The sequence below is a fragment of the Silene latifolia genome, chromosome 2 (assembly GCF_048544455.1).
Source record: "Silene latifolia isolate original U9 population chromosome 2, ASM4854445v1, whole genome shotgun sequence".
Classification (NCBI taxonomy): Eukaryota; Viridiplantae; Streptophyta; class Magnoliopsida; order Caryophyllales; family Caryophyllaceae; genus Silene; species Silene latifolia.
Genome location: NC_133527.1, coordinates 37,834,744 through 37,849,328, shown reverse-complemented (window position 1 = coordinate 37,849,328; position 14,585 = coordinate 37,834,744). Strand labels below are relative to the sequence as shown.

At 34.5% G+C, this 14,585-nt stretch overlaps 1 protein-coding gene across 1 annotated transcript in view; it reads right to left on the bottom strand.

The window, feature by feature from the left end:
- Positions 1-6,435: 6,435 nt before the first annotated feature.
- The window catches only part of LOC141642612 (cysteine-rich receptor-like protein kinase 10), a 28,181-nt gene continuing 20,031 nt past the window's right edge, over positions 6,436-14,585 (bottom strand). Inside the window, exons 3-8 of the mRNA XM_074451460.1 lie at positions 8,850-8,987; positions 7,972-8,093; positions 7,678-7,888; positions 7,323-7,560; positions 7,081-7,231; positions 6,436-6,970 (exon numbers count right to left, since the gene is read on the bottom strand). Of these exons, the coding sequence (XP_074307561.1) occupies positions 6,647-6,970; positions 7,081-7,231; positions 7,323-7,560; positions 7,678-7,888; positions 7,972-8,093; positions 8,850-8,987 (1,184 nt within the window). The 3' untranslated portion in view covers positions 6,436-6,646. The remainder of the gene's footprint in view (positions 6,971-7,080; positions 7,232-7,322; positions 7,561-7,677; positions 7,889-7,971; positions 8,094-8,849; positions 8,988-14,585) is intronic.

The window sequence follows — 14,585 nt, the reverse complement described above, 5'->3', positions numbered from 1 at the left end:
AAGCGGTTTTGACATCCATTTGGAAGAGTTTAATGCCTTTGTGAGCCGCAAAAGCTATAAGCAATCGTATGGCCTCAAGTCTAGCTACCGGTGCATAGGTTTCATCGTAATCAATACCCTCTTGTTGGTTATAACCTTGCACCACTAGTCTAGCCTTGTTCCTTACGATTTCTCCCGAGTCATCAAGCTTGTTGCGAAAGACCCACCTAGTACCAATGACGGTACGATTAGGCGGTCTAGGGACTAAGTGCCATACCTCATTCCTTTTGAATTGATTGAGCTCTTCTTGCATGGCAAGCAACCAATCCGCATCGATCAAGGCGACTGTTACATTTGAAGGTTCAATTTGAGAAAGGAACGCATTGTGGGCACAATACTCATTGAGATGAGCGAGATTGTTGAGGGATGATCTTGTTCGAATTCCCGAGTTGAGATCACTTGTGAGATTAGTAAGTGGATGAGAGCTTTGATGCTTCCACTTCTTTGGAACAATAGTTTCTTGTTCCCCCTCACCGCATCGAGTCTCGATGATCATGTTGCTATTGGCCCGGAAGGTTCTTCATCCTCACTGTTTTGGTTTTCTTGATTACGGAGGTAGAAGCAACGATCGTTGGGTCTTTGCTTCCAGAGAGGAATCGAAGTACTCCGTGTTCCCCCGAGTTGCTGCTCTCCTTTGATGGCGACAGTCTACGTATTCATTTGCAATTCAGTCTTTGGAGCTTCTTCATCCGTGAACACGAAGTCTTTTCGAACAAGACCAATCTCAAACTCATCGTCATCGTCCTCATCATCATTATCCATGTTTTGTACCTGTCCAAGCACACTAGATTCATCAAAAATGACATGGATGCTTTCTTCAATTAACAAGGTTTGTTTATTGTAGACTTTATAGGCCTTGCTATGATCGGAGTACCCAATAAATACTCCTTCATCACTACGTGGATCGAACTTACCCAAATTGTTTTTACCATTGTTGTGAACAAAACATTTGCTTCCAAAACATCTAAAATATGAAATGTTGGGTTTTCTTCCACGCAATGATTCATAAGGGGTTTTATTTAAAATACTCCTTATCATGACACGATTATAAATGTAGCAAGCGGTATTTACCGCTTCGGCCCAAAAGTTCTTAGGCAACTTACTAGTTAATAACATTGTTCTAGCCATTCCTTCAAGGGTTCTATTCATCCTTTCAACCACACCATTTTGTTGTGGGGTTCTAGGAGCCGAGTTATGGTCTACACCATTGTCATCACAATAAGCACCAAATGATGAGTTTTCGAATTCGGTTCCATGATCGGTTCTCATTGAAACAAGTTTTAAACCAAGTTTATTTTGAATCCTTTTTAACCAAATTAGAAACTCATCAAATGTCTCATCCTTAGAGCTTAGGAAGAGTGCCCAAACAAACCTAGAGTAATCATCAACAATGACACACACATAACGACTACCACCTCTACTTCTAGTTCTCATTGGTCCACACAAGTCGATATGTAAAAGTTGCAAAGGTTGAGATGTGCTCATAATTCTTTTGGATTTGAAGGAACTTTTAACATGTTTACCTCTAGCACATTCATCACATACTTTATCAATTTCAAATTTTATATTAGGAATGCCTTCAACCAAATCAAGTCTTTTAAGGGTATTAAGAGTTTTTGTACTAACATGACCAAACCTTTTATGCCATAACCAAGGATCATTGTTCATTACACTCATGCAAGACATGGTGTGACCGGATAGAGAGCTCAAATTAGTTAAGTAAACATCTTTGACACGTCTTCCTTCGAGTATTAATTCATTAGTAGTGGCATCAAAAATTCGACACATATTAGCATGAAATTCAACAACATTACCCTTATCACAAAGTTGAGATATACTAAGGAGATTATGTTTCAAACCTTTGACAAGCCGCACATTGTCGACACAAAGTAAGGATGACTTACCAACTTTTCCAATACCAATTACTTCACCTTTCTTGTTGTCACCAAACCTTACCGTGCCACCATCATACGCTTTAAGTGAGAGGAATTGGCTTCTATCACCCGTCATGTGACGAGAGCATCCACTATCCAAGTACCAATTGCGGCCGCCTCTCACCAAGCCCTACACAAGATTAGTTTTTGAGTTTAGGAACCCAAATGAATTTGGGTCCCCTCTTGTGATCAACATAACTTGTGGTGTCTTTCTTAATGTTCATTTCATTTAATGCTTTGGTGTTCTTGTCAATGTCATCAAATCGTTTAGTACAACCATTAAAAACATGACCATTGTCACCACAATAATTGCAAATGATATATTCGGGAAGACCTACATACTTCCTTCCTCTAAAATCGTTTTTAGGCTTCTGGATGCAACATCGGTCCCGACTGTTCCATTTGAACCCCAAACCAAATGATTTCTCACATTTCACGGTTTGATTCGTGAGGAAGTTTAGCACGGTTTGACTTCCTTCCCATTTTTCAGTGATGTTCTTAGCATTAACAAGTTCATTGGTCAAGTCATGGACACGTGAGAGAAGATGCAAATTCTTTTCTTTTTCTCTTTTAAGTTCATCATTGTTGTCACTTTCTATGGACAATCTTTTCTCAACAATGAAGTCATGGGTGTGGTTGTTGAGCTTAGACACGAGATATATGATTTTTTCTTTGGACTCTTCATATTTACATGTCATCTTGTCAAGTCTTTTGTTTAGATCAACGACTTCATCGGATCTAAGGTGAGGAGAAGACCTAGAAGTGCTACATTCGGGCATACCTTTTTGAAGGAAAGTAAGCCTATCATGGAGATCTTCTATTTCATTCTTGAGACAAACAACCTCACTTTTGAGACACTCATTTTCATTTTCCAACCATTCACCTTTTCTTTTAAACTTGTCTAAGTCGTGGTCGAAAACAACAGTCTTAGAGACTGTTTCTCTTAAGTCTACAACTTCAACTACAAGGTCATAGATCTCATTTTCAAGATCGTCTTTGACCTTCAAAAGATCATCACGTTCCTTGGTTAGTGAGGAAACTTGCATCACCAAGGTAGTGTTGACATTTTCAAGGTCAGAGACGTTCGTGGGTGTCGACCTAAGACGCTCTAGTTCTTTAGTCAAATGTTTGTTTAGCTTGTTGACTCTTTTAACTTCATTATATGCTTCAGATGTGACAGTGACGCAGTCTGTTGCTTTTAGCTCATTTTTCAGATTAAAGTTCTCTTGAGCAATTTCCTCAATCTCATTTTGCATTATATCAAGCTTGTTAGTTTGAGACCGACACTTATCAAAAAGTTGATCAAGAAGCTTACATACTTTCTCTTTGGAGTAAGTTCTAGCCTTGGCCTTTAGATGATTTACCTCGTTGTCGGAATCGGAGTCGGAGTCGTCGGGGTTAGCCATGAGGCATCTTAAGTGTTCAAATTTTGAGGTTTTTGAGACCTTTTCTTTATCATGATTTGCAAGACACATTTTAGCCTCAAGTTCCTCCTCGATGAGTTCCTCATCTTCCTCGGAGTCGGACATTCCCCATATAGCACTCATGACTCTATGTTTATAGTCCTTTTTAACCTTTTCTCTTCTTTCCTTAGATTTGATTTCTTCCCACTTGGGACATTCTTTAATTTGATGAGTTTTATCACCACATTTAAAGCATCCCACGGTGGAAGTAGGTCGTCTCTTAGGAAAGCGTTTTTCAGTAATTATTAGTGAACCCTTTGTTTCCTTGTCCATTGACCAACCCGGCTAAGTTCCTTGTGAACATAGCAAACTCATCTTCCTCCTCATCTTCTTCATCACTTGGAGAAGATGTGAGGGCGAGACTCTTTCCCTTTGATGACTCACTAGAATGCTTATCGAGGTTAAACTCGTGAGCCATTAGTGATCCCATTAGTTCATGAAGAGATAGGGTTGACAAGTCTTTAGCTTCCTCTATGGCGGTGACTTTGGGTTGCCATTTAGGAGTTAGACTACGAAGGATTTTTCGAATGGTGTCCTCGGACTCGAAATTCCTTCCTAGACTTTGAAGCTCATTAATAATACAAGAAAAACGTGAAGAGAAACTGTTTAAAGACTCGTCCTTTGACATTCTAAACATTTCATATTGTTGCATGAGAAGGTCAATACGGTGTTTTCTTACTTGGGACGTCCCTTCATATGCAAGTACAAGGGAATCCCAAATAGCTTTTGCCGTAGGACATCCGGAGATTCGACTAACTTCCCCCTCACCAACACAACGTTGAAGAATCGACATTGCTTTGGAATTCTTTTCGGCAAGCTTGAAGTCGTTCTCATTGTAATTTCTTTCCTCTTTTGTCTTGGTGAAACCGTTAAGAATATCGGTTTCCTCAATGACAAGAGGTCCATTTTGGATGATGTTCCAACATTGATAATCGATACTTTTGATGTAATGTTCCATTTTGAGTTTCCACCAACCAAAATTCGAACCGGTAAAGACCGGGATCTTGGAGTGTTTCTCGGAATCCATTACCCACGAATCAAACTCTAAGGGGATTAGCCTCGATCAAGAGCACGAGGCTCCGATACCAATTGTTGAGTTTATGGATTCAAGTACCTAAGAGGGGGAGGGGGTGAATTAGGTACTCTTTTTAAAATTTTAACTTCAACTTTATTGGATTAAAGTAAGTTAAGTGAACAAAAGAGTTTGGAGGATACTTTGAATAATATTGAAAGATTGAACAAGTATCGCAATGAATGTTTGCTGAAGTATGAAAGCAACAATCGTTATCGTATCTATTTGTCTCGGTTTGTGGAGTATTCTGCAGACCAAATACGACAATATGATGAATCATTACTTCTAAGTTTAAGCGAAACAAAACAAACAAAGTTACAATGAATGTTTGTTTGAAGTATGAAAGCAACAATGGTTCTCGATTTGTATCTATTTGTCTCGGTTTGTGAGTATTATCGCAGACAAATACGACGAAAGATGATGAACTCACATTACTTCTAAGTTTAAGCGAAACAAGACAAACAAACAAAGTAAAAAGGCGGAAAATGAAATAAGCACTTGAACACGAGATTTTTGAATTGGTTCGGCAAGAAACTCAAGTGCCTACGTCCAATCTACTTTTTATTACTTTCCTTTAGTGATCTACTCCGAAAACTAAAAGACCCTTGTAATAAAAGACGCCAACCTACTCCGGTTGCAAAGCTAGTACAAGAACTACTCCGTTCTAGACAAGCTAACTCGCAATCTACTCCGATTGCCAAGAGTTAAAGGACTACTCCGTCCTAGAACTCAACAACTCGCAACCTACTCCGGTTGCCAACTCACAACCTACTCCGGTTGTCAAGAGATAAGGACTACTCCGTCCTAAACTCTACTAACACACTTAAAATGTAAAGGATCAAGTTTCCACTAACACATTCTTAACAAAGAATAGAGGTGGACAACTTTTACAAGATCAACACTTTTAAGCAAGAGAGTTTAGTATAGAAAAGCAAATAATAGCCACGATCGTAGAAACTGAAAGACACTTGAAGACTTTTAAAGGTTTTTGCAAATAAACACAACTTTTAAGCTTTAAAAACAATTTGCAAAGATGAAAGAATTATTTCGAAAAAGTCTTGGGGATTTATGAAGGGAGGGACTCGGTATTTATAGAGGAGGTGAGTGAAGAGGGTTGCTAGGGTTTTGAAGGGTCAAAGGCTTTGCATGTGAGGAGCAATGGTAGCCACCCAAACACTTGCACCAAAGAGGAGTCTTTTGCAAAGGTGAGAATAGAGAAAGAAGGTTTGAAAGACAACCTTAAATGCTCATGTAATTTCGAAAAACAAAGGATGTGAGACAAGTCACACAAAGACAAGTTAACACCAAAATGGCAAAAAGCAACTTTTGTTTTCTTAAAAACCAAGGGATTGAATTTGCACAAAGAGGAAACATTTTGAATAATTCAAACCACTCTTTAAAGAATACTACCTCCTTAATAAAATCAGATTTTTATCTTTGAAAAAATCAGTCACGTGAAAGCATTTGAGAGAAAAAAAGAAGCTTCAAGTTTCTACGAGTTGTGGCAAAGTCCACTCAGCTGTATGCGTGTTAAAGCAACAGTCATCTGGACTGTTTCTATTACTCTGCTATACTAAACTTTCCCACTTGTACATTAGATGACACATGACTAATTACAATGGGATTAATAACAACTTCAATACTTCTTAATCCAAGCTTGATTACATCATTAATCCTGAAAAGGTAAACTAAGATAACACAAATCAAATGGGCATGTTATCATCAACATAAGGAACCCAACAGATTCTATCATGGTTGTAGAATCTTACGATCCTATTCATTTGGAAATTTTTAGATATCGGATCATAATACGTTCCTACGATCTTACGATCCGATTCCGCGTAAGTATTATAAACATGTTCGTACAATGATACTAAAATCAGTAGTTACCAATAATTTATGGATAAATATTATAAAACAAGAAATTGCAGTACCGTGGTTTGAAAACCACTGACATGAAAACTATTACGGCAAGACCAAGGTGGACGAAATGTAGTGGAATATATTAGATGTATAACGCAAGTCCCTTACTTTATACAGTAACCAAGAAAGATCATAAATAGACATTGCAGGCTTCACTGCTTTAAGTTCTTAACATTATTTGTCTTGTATGTATTATAAGTAGAGGCATTCAAGCTTTATCTTGGCTCAAGTTCAGAGACTGAAACCTCATTCATGGACCAAGGCACTGACGTTGATTGATCCGATCCAATATCCTTCCCTAGTTTGGATTCTGTTATGCTCCTTATAAAGAAAGCTGGTTGCTCTGGCATTGGAAGGGAGATCGATTGATTGTCCAACATGAGCACTACTGTGGCCATTGTAGGTCTCTCATCTGTCGATTCTTGGACACACATCAAGCCTAAGTGCATGCATTTCTTAACTTCGTTAATTGAGCATGAGTCTCGTATTGTTTCGTCCACAAGTTCCAAAGGTGTTCCATCTTTCCATGTTTTCCATGCCTACAAATATGCCTTTAATTTGAGAAGGTGATAACCAAAACGAGTATTTTTGTAATAATATTGGTATACAAGTTTTTATTTTGTAGAGGTATGAAAACAATGGAACTTACATAGCTTAAGAGGTCCTCGGCATAACCAGATTCATAGAAACTACTGTTCTTCTTGCCACTAAGAATCTCCAAGACGAGCACACCGAAGCTGTACACATCAGATTTAACAGAAAATTGTCCGTGCATTGCATACTCCGGGGACATGTACCCACTACAAAATCAACATTGTATTTATATATTCCGTAAGCATTTATTAAACCGGGATACAACTCACTAATATTCAATCATCAAAATATACTTACTAGGTGCCAACAACTCTGCTTGTATTGCCTTGTGTTTGATCTACGCCAAAAATCTTCGCCATGCCAAAGTCCGAAATTTTAGGGTTCAGATCACCATCCAACAATATATTACTTGCTTTAAGATCACGATGTATAATCCTAAGACGAGAGTCTTGGTGCAGATAAAGCATTCCTCTGGCAATCCCTCCTATAATATTGTAGCGCTTTCCCCAATCTAAATTATCTTGTTTCTTAGGATCTATTCATCATAAGACATGGACAATTGACAAAGTCATCAAAACTATCAATACCATTCGGATACCATTGTTCACAATTTGCAATATAATTTAGTGTAAGCTATCAGAAAAACGCTTACCGAAAAGGAAATAGTCGAGACTTTTGTTAGGAATGTATTCATAAACAAGTAGCTTTTCGTCTCCTGCCAAGCAAAATCCTAGTAATCGCACCAAATTTCTATGTTGAAGTTTGGCTACTACCAGAACCTCATTCTTGAATTCTTGAACCCCTTGTACAGATGTCTTAGACAGCCTCTTTACTGCTACTACTTGTCCATCTGCCAGAGTCCCCTGCTCCGAAACCACTTAAGTCTTAGCATCAATGACAAATATATGATGCACTCCGAGTTAAGAACGTAATGAATTATCTGTACCTTATAGACGATACCAAAGCCACCTTCTCCGACTTTATTATCGTCAGAAAAATTGTTGGTCGCAGATTGAAGCGTAGCAAGATCATATTGCATGGACTCGGCCAAGGTCAGATCTTCGCTGACTGTTCATTGAGTAGCAAAGAATTAATTAAACTTGATTATTCATAAGGACAATTTTGTATATTTAAAATCTTATATGAACAATTCTTTTAACTCCAACCAAAAGCGATTTGGCAAAGAAATAAAAGTCTGTTCTATGAATATCAAATTAATTAGAGGTGATTTTATTTTTTCAAGAAAGCATAAAATTCATAGAAGGGAAACCTTTACGGCTTTACAAGTCAATATTTGTCCAAAAATAAATTACATTTTTGCCAAATAATCTTTTAGTCAGAAAATTCTTTCATACAGACTATGAGTCGATAAAAAATTACTCCGTATTTTTTTAAATAAAACTCAAATGATTTATCATAAAACTCAGAAAATACAAAATCAGATGTACTACCTCTGATGTATAATCTATGTACTTAGTTTTAACTGAGTTTTATGAGAAAAAGGATTGCGCTCTAGTTTTTGAGTTTATATGTATTTTTTTAGCAATTGAAATTTATAAGTTCTATAATAATTTTTTGATGGTAAAACTCAAAATTAATTGAATTTATAAGTATAGTTTTTGAGCAATGTTGTATTTTTCGCTTAATGTTTAAATGATTGAACTCAAACTTTATACTAAAACTCATATTTTTTAAAATAAAACTCGAAAAATTTATCATAAAACTCAGAAAATACAAAACCATATATACTACATCCAACTACAATCTATATACGGAAGTTTTATAATAAGTCGTATGGATAAGATAATTTTTGCATCCTCTTACCACTTCCGAAAGGTACAGCAACATACTTCTTAGATTTCTTTTTAATCAAACAAATTCCAATAGCAAGTATTATCAATGAAATTACGACGACTGGAACGACAATGGCAACAATCACCTTAGATGATATTTTCTTCTTGCCTGTATCATAAAACGAGTAGTTCGTGAGTCTAATTGAAATGTCAATTTATTCTACTAATGTGTAGAGCAATCTATAAGGTTTTGTACATTAAATATGCAAAAACATTAAGGCTTTCTAGTTGTTTGAGCCTCGTGGGTAGTATTTCTTAGTTGAAAGGTCAAGGTTCAATTCATGTATTGAGCAATTTTTGTTTATAACTAAAGAACAAAATTTTGTGCTTTGCTCGATTTTTCATAGTAAAAAATATTATGCACTCCCAATCTCCCATCGATCAAATCTTAGAATCGTCACTAGGCACTACTCGAAATCAACCCGACTCTAGGCGGTTATACTGATGGTAATCTACCAAAACCACCATTCTCTCTAACATTTTTGTCATTCTCTAAGCATGTGAGGTATATTTTTATTGTGGGTTTTTGTCATTCTCTAAGCATGGTAATCTACCAAAACCACCATTCTCTCTAACCACCATCCATCCATTGAAATGATTTTATACATTTCTTTAATACATGTGAGGTATATTTTTATCAAACATATGAAACTCATTTCACAAGAGAGTATCATTCTTATTTTCTCAAACCCAAACACGACCTGGGACCCGATGTTGAGTGATCAATAACCCGATTGATAATAAACAGCAGCTTAATACGATATGGGTGACATGCATATTAAAACTTATATATGGGTGATATACTGATATTAGGCTGAGCAAAATTATACGATACAGTTTTATTATATGTATGTGATACGCTATACGAATTAAATTATACGGATTTTCGAATATCCGATACGGTTCTTTAAAAACCGTATCAGATAAGGATCGGCAAAATATGAAACCGGATATATGGTATCCGATACGGTTGCCTTTTTTCTAGAATAAAATATTAAAATATATACATAAATAACAAATATCCAATATGTTGGTGGTTAAACCTTATTAGTATTATTAAACTTATAAGTTATTTACTCTTATAACTTTAAAATAAACACTTTTAAGTTACTAAAAAAACCAACAATCACATGTAGAAAAAAAATATATACTCACTCTTATTCACAATAAACTTCCCCTTTCATTTTGACACAAAAATTAAGGAAAGACACTACCCCACCATATAAATAAATTTGGACCACACAAATATACTACCTCACCATACAGTAAAATTTGGACCACACAAATACTTACCAAAAAAGGAAATAAGGAAGTTATTGTGAATAGACGGAAAATGAAATAGGGAAGTTTATATTGAATAGGAAGGAGTATTAAATTACATAAGTGAGGCTGAAAATCGGATACCGGATATACGGTTTCCGGATATACGGAAAAACCATATCGGATAAGGATACTAAAAAAGGGGATTTAAAAAACTGGATATCCGATACGGTTTCCCAAACCGTATCGGATATCCGGTTTTACTCACCCCTAGTTGACATGCATATTAATTCGATAAAAAAATCACTTGGAATTTCTAAATATTAAAATATATGAGTTAATTCTTATCAATCAATCAATCAATACTATATATTAAATCCAGAAACCAAGGGACTTTAATGTAATTAAAGAAAGTTATACAAATTAATTATACTATATAGTTTTAAATTACTAGCACCGTGTGATGGACCCGATTAAGGGATCTCAATGCAAATATTATACAGTCTTGGGTTAAAATTAAATTATATAGAAGTTTGGTAATTTTCCTAAACATTTGTAAGAGACTAAAACATGGTCAATTTCCTTAAAATAAAATAATTAATTAAGATGATCAATTTCCTTAAAATAAATAATTAATTAAGATGGTCAATTTCAAGGAGACTAAAAAAAGAAGATGCTTGGTATTTTCCTAAATAACTAATTAGTATAAACATGCACACTTATGGTATTAATTATTATCATCATAAAATTATATATTAAATTTAAAATTTATGCAATTTTATTAAACTTTATAGTTTATTAGATGTATAGAGATGTGAATTATTTAACATACAAAAATATAATATAAGTAGGTTATAAATAATTCAAGTTAGATTCCATAATATATAACACTGCATAATTCTTTCGATTTGATTTAATGCATATATTTAATATATTTATATATAAATATATAAATATATAATCCTCTTAAAATTGCATGCCTAAGTAGTAAAAGTAATTTCGTCAGTAAAGAAAAAATGGTAGTAACATTGGATATAGTTATATGATCGTAATCACTCATTTGAATAGTAATAGTAACAATATTACCAACGAAATTAGTGAAAGTGGTAGAAACAACAACGGGAGTAGTGAAATAATCAATATTAATGCGGCAATAGTGAAAGTACCAATAATTACGGCGGGAGTAGTGAAATTATCAATATTAATGCGGCAGTAGTGACAGTAACAATAATTACGGCGGGAGTAGTGAAAGTAACAATGATTACGGTCAAGTAGTGAAATGTTATTACTATTGTTTCATTAATAAGAGTAAAATATTAATAGCAGGAGTAGTGAATTTGTCTCAAAATTTATTTCATCGTAATTATAGGATATGTCATAGAAAAATATATTAATAATAAATTTATGGGTTATGCAACTTTAAGTAATTTTATTTAATGAAAAAAAATAATAATGGTAAGTAGAGCCGTAGAGGTAGCCCGGGCGAAGCCGGGCACCAATACTAGTACTATATATATTCTAGAAACCAAGGGATTTCAAAGTAATTAAATAAATCTATACAACTTAATTATACTATATAGTTTTTAATTGATAACACTGTTATGGACCTGACCAAGGGACTTCAATGTAAATATTATATAGTTTTGTTTGAAGTATAAATTTAGATAACACCAGAATATGGTGATTTTCCTTAAAATAAACATGCCCCACTTATGATATTAATTAGTATAAAGATGTTAATTGTTTAACATACACAAATATAATATAAGTATGTTATATTTTGGAAACTATTAAAAGGAAAATAAATCAAGCTAGATTTCCAAAAAATGTAATATCCCATAATTATTTCGATTTGATTTAATGCATATATGTAATATATTTATATAAATATGTAAGCCTCTTAAAATTACATGCGTAAATAGTAAAAGTAACAACATTAGATATAGTAATATGATAGTAATCACTCATTTGAATAGTTAAAGTAACAATATTAGCAGCGAGCGGGAGTAGTGAAAATAATATAAGTAACAAATGGAGTAGTGAAATTATCAATATTAATGCGGTTTTACTGAAAGTAACAATAATTGCGTAACAATAATCATGGCGGAAGTAGTGAAAGTAACAGTAGTAATAACGAATGTAATAAAAGTAACAATACTAACAACAAAAGAAAGTATATATGAACAATTAGCTAACCAATCGATTTAAGTAAAATATTAATAACGGGAGTAGTAATTTGTCTCATAATTTATCTCATCGTAATTTTAAGATATGTCATAGTTAAATATATTAATGATAAATTTGTGAGTTATGCAACTTTAAAGTAGTTTTATTTAATTGAAAATAAATTTTAATGTTAAATAGAGGTACCCCGGACGGAGCCGCATCAATACTAGTACTATATATATATAATCCGGAAACTAAGGGACTTCAATGCAATTAAATAAATCTATAAAATTAATTATATTACATAGTTTTTAATCATAGAGCTGTGTGATGGACCTTACCAAATGACTTCAATGTAAATATTATATTGTTTTGGTTGAAATATAAATTTAGAGAACACCAGGATATAATGAGATTTCTTAAAATAAACATGTCCCACTTATGCTATTAATTAGTATAAAGATGTTAATTATTTAATATAACACAAATATAATATAAGTATGTTATATTTTGGAAACTATTAAAAGGTAAATAAATCAAGCTAGATTTCCAAAATATATAGTATTTCATAATTCTTTCGATTTGATTTAATGCGTATATGTATTATATTTATATAAATACATAAGACTCTTAAAATTGCATGCCTAAATAGTAAAAGTAAATCTGTTAGTAGTGAAAAGAATTGTAGTAACATTAGATATAGTAATATGATAATAATCACTCATTTGAATATTCAAAGTAACAATATTAGCAGCGAACGGGAGTAGTGAAAATAATAGAAGTAACAACGGGAGTAGTGAAATTATCAATATCAATGCGGCAGTAGTGAAAGTAACAATAGTTACGGCGGGAGTAGTTTAAGTAACAATAGTAATAACGAATGTAATAAAAAAACAATACAAACAACAAAATAAAGTATATATGAACAATTAGGTAACCAATTGATTTTATTAATAACGTGAGTACTGAATTTATCTCATAATTTATTTCATCGTAATTTTACGATATGTCATTGAAAAATATATTAATGATAAATTCATGAGTTATGCAATTTTCAAATAGTTTTATTTAATTGAAAATAAATTTTAATGTTAAATAGAGGTAGCCCAGGCGGGGCCGGACACCAAAATTAGTTTAAAGTAATTTGCTTCTCCAACCATAATTATAAAATACCATATTGTTTTTTTATTTTTGGTGTTGACCGGGAGTATTTTCTACCGACAGTTGGGCCAATCTTCTACGGAGTGCTGAAGGCAATTTAATAGGTAGATCCCTCCCAAATTTGACTTTTTCATTCGCAAGTGTAACACCTGGGTCACGGTAGCTCGCCAGGCGGTGTACATGGCCCATAGATCAACACATGTCCTTTCCAGTGCATTTTGTCCTCCCTTATGCGAATCCCGGAAACTTTCCCATGAGGTCACTCATCCTAAGACAACTCTCAACCAGGCATGCTTACGCTTAACTTTGAAATTCTTTTGCATGGATAACCATAAAACAAAGCGCACTTTGTTGATATTAGTAGTACTTTCAATTCCTTTAAGCACTAGTCAGATTTTAAGTTTATCAATGGACCTCTTAGTGCACATTGTTGACATGAGTAGTACTTTTAATCCCTTTAAGCACTAGTCAGATTTTAAGCCTATCAATGGACCTCTTCAAGGGGTACCCCACCCGACTAACGTCTTTGGTTCAGTGGAGTATTACACACCCCCACTTGAAGAACGCAACGTCCTCGTTGCACATGGCAGGATGCATCTGACCGCAGCCAACTAGCCAAGCCAAGAATCCTCCCCCGCTAGGTGGGTGACCCAGGTACTCCTGACCATAGGCTCACCACACGGTCGCAGGGTTTAATACTACGGTTTTTTGTACTGTTGGGTACTCTATCGAGTAAGTGAGTTTTGGTTACGAAACAGTATACGGTCTGATGGGTACTCGATCGAGTAGGTGTCACTCGATCGAGTAGGGGGCACTCGATCGAGTAAGTAACTTACTCGATCGAGTAAGTCGGTTTATACGGGTTATTCGCCGGGTTTTGATAGCAACGGGAGAATATTATATACAGTTCTTTTTACTTTTTCACTCATTCTAAATATTTTACACAAGAGAAAAGTTACGTAGCATTCCTTTCTCTCATTGCTATCAAATCCTAAGGGTTAGAGTCGTCGGATAGCAGAGTTCTTTACACCGTTGAGACCGTCGCGTTGTGGGTAAGATTCTAGTATGATTTTTATGTCGTTTCACTGATTTTAGTTGAAACCCTAATTGGGTATTTTGG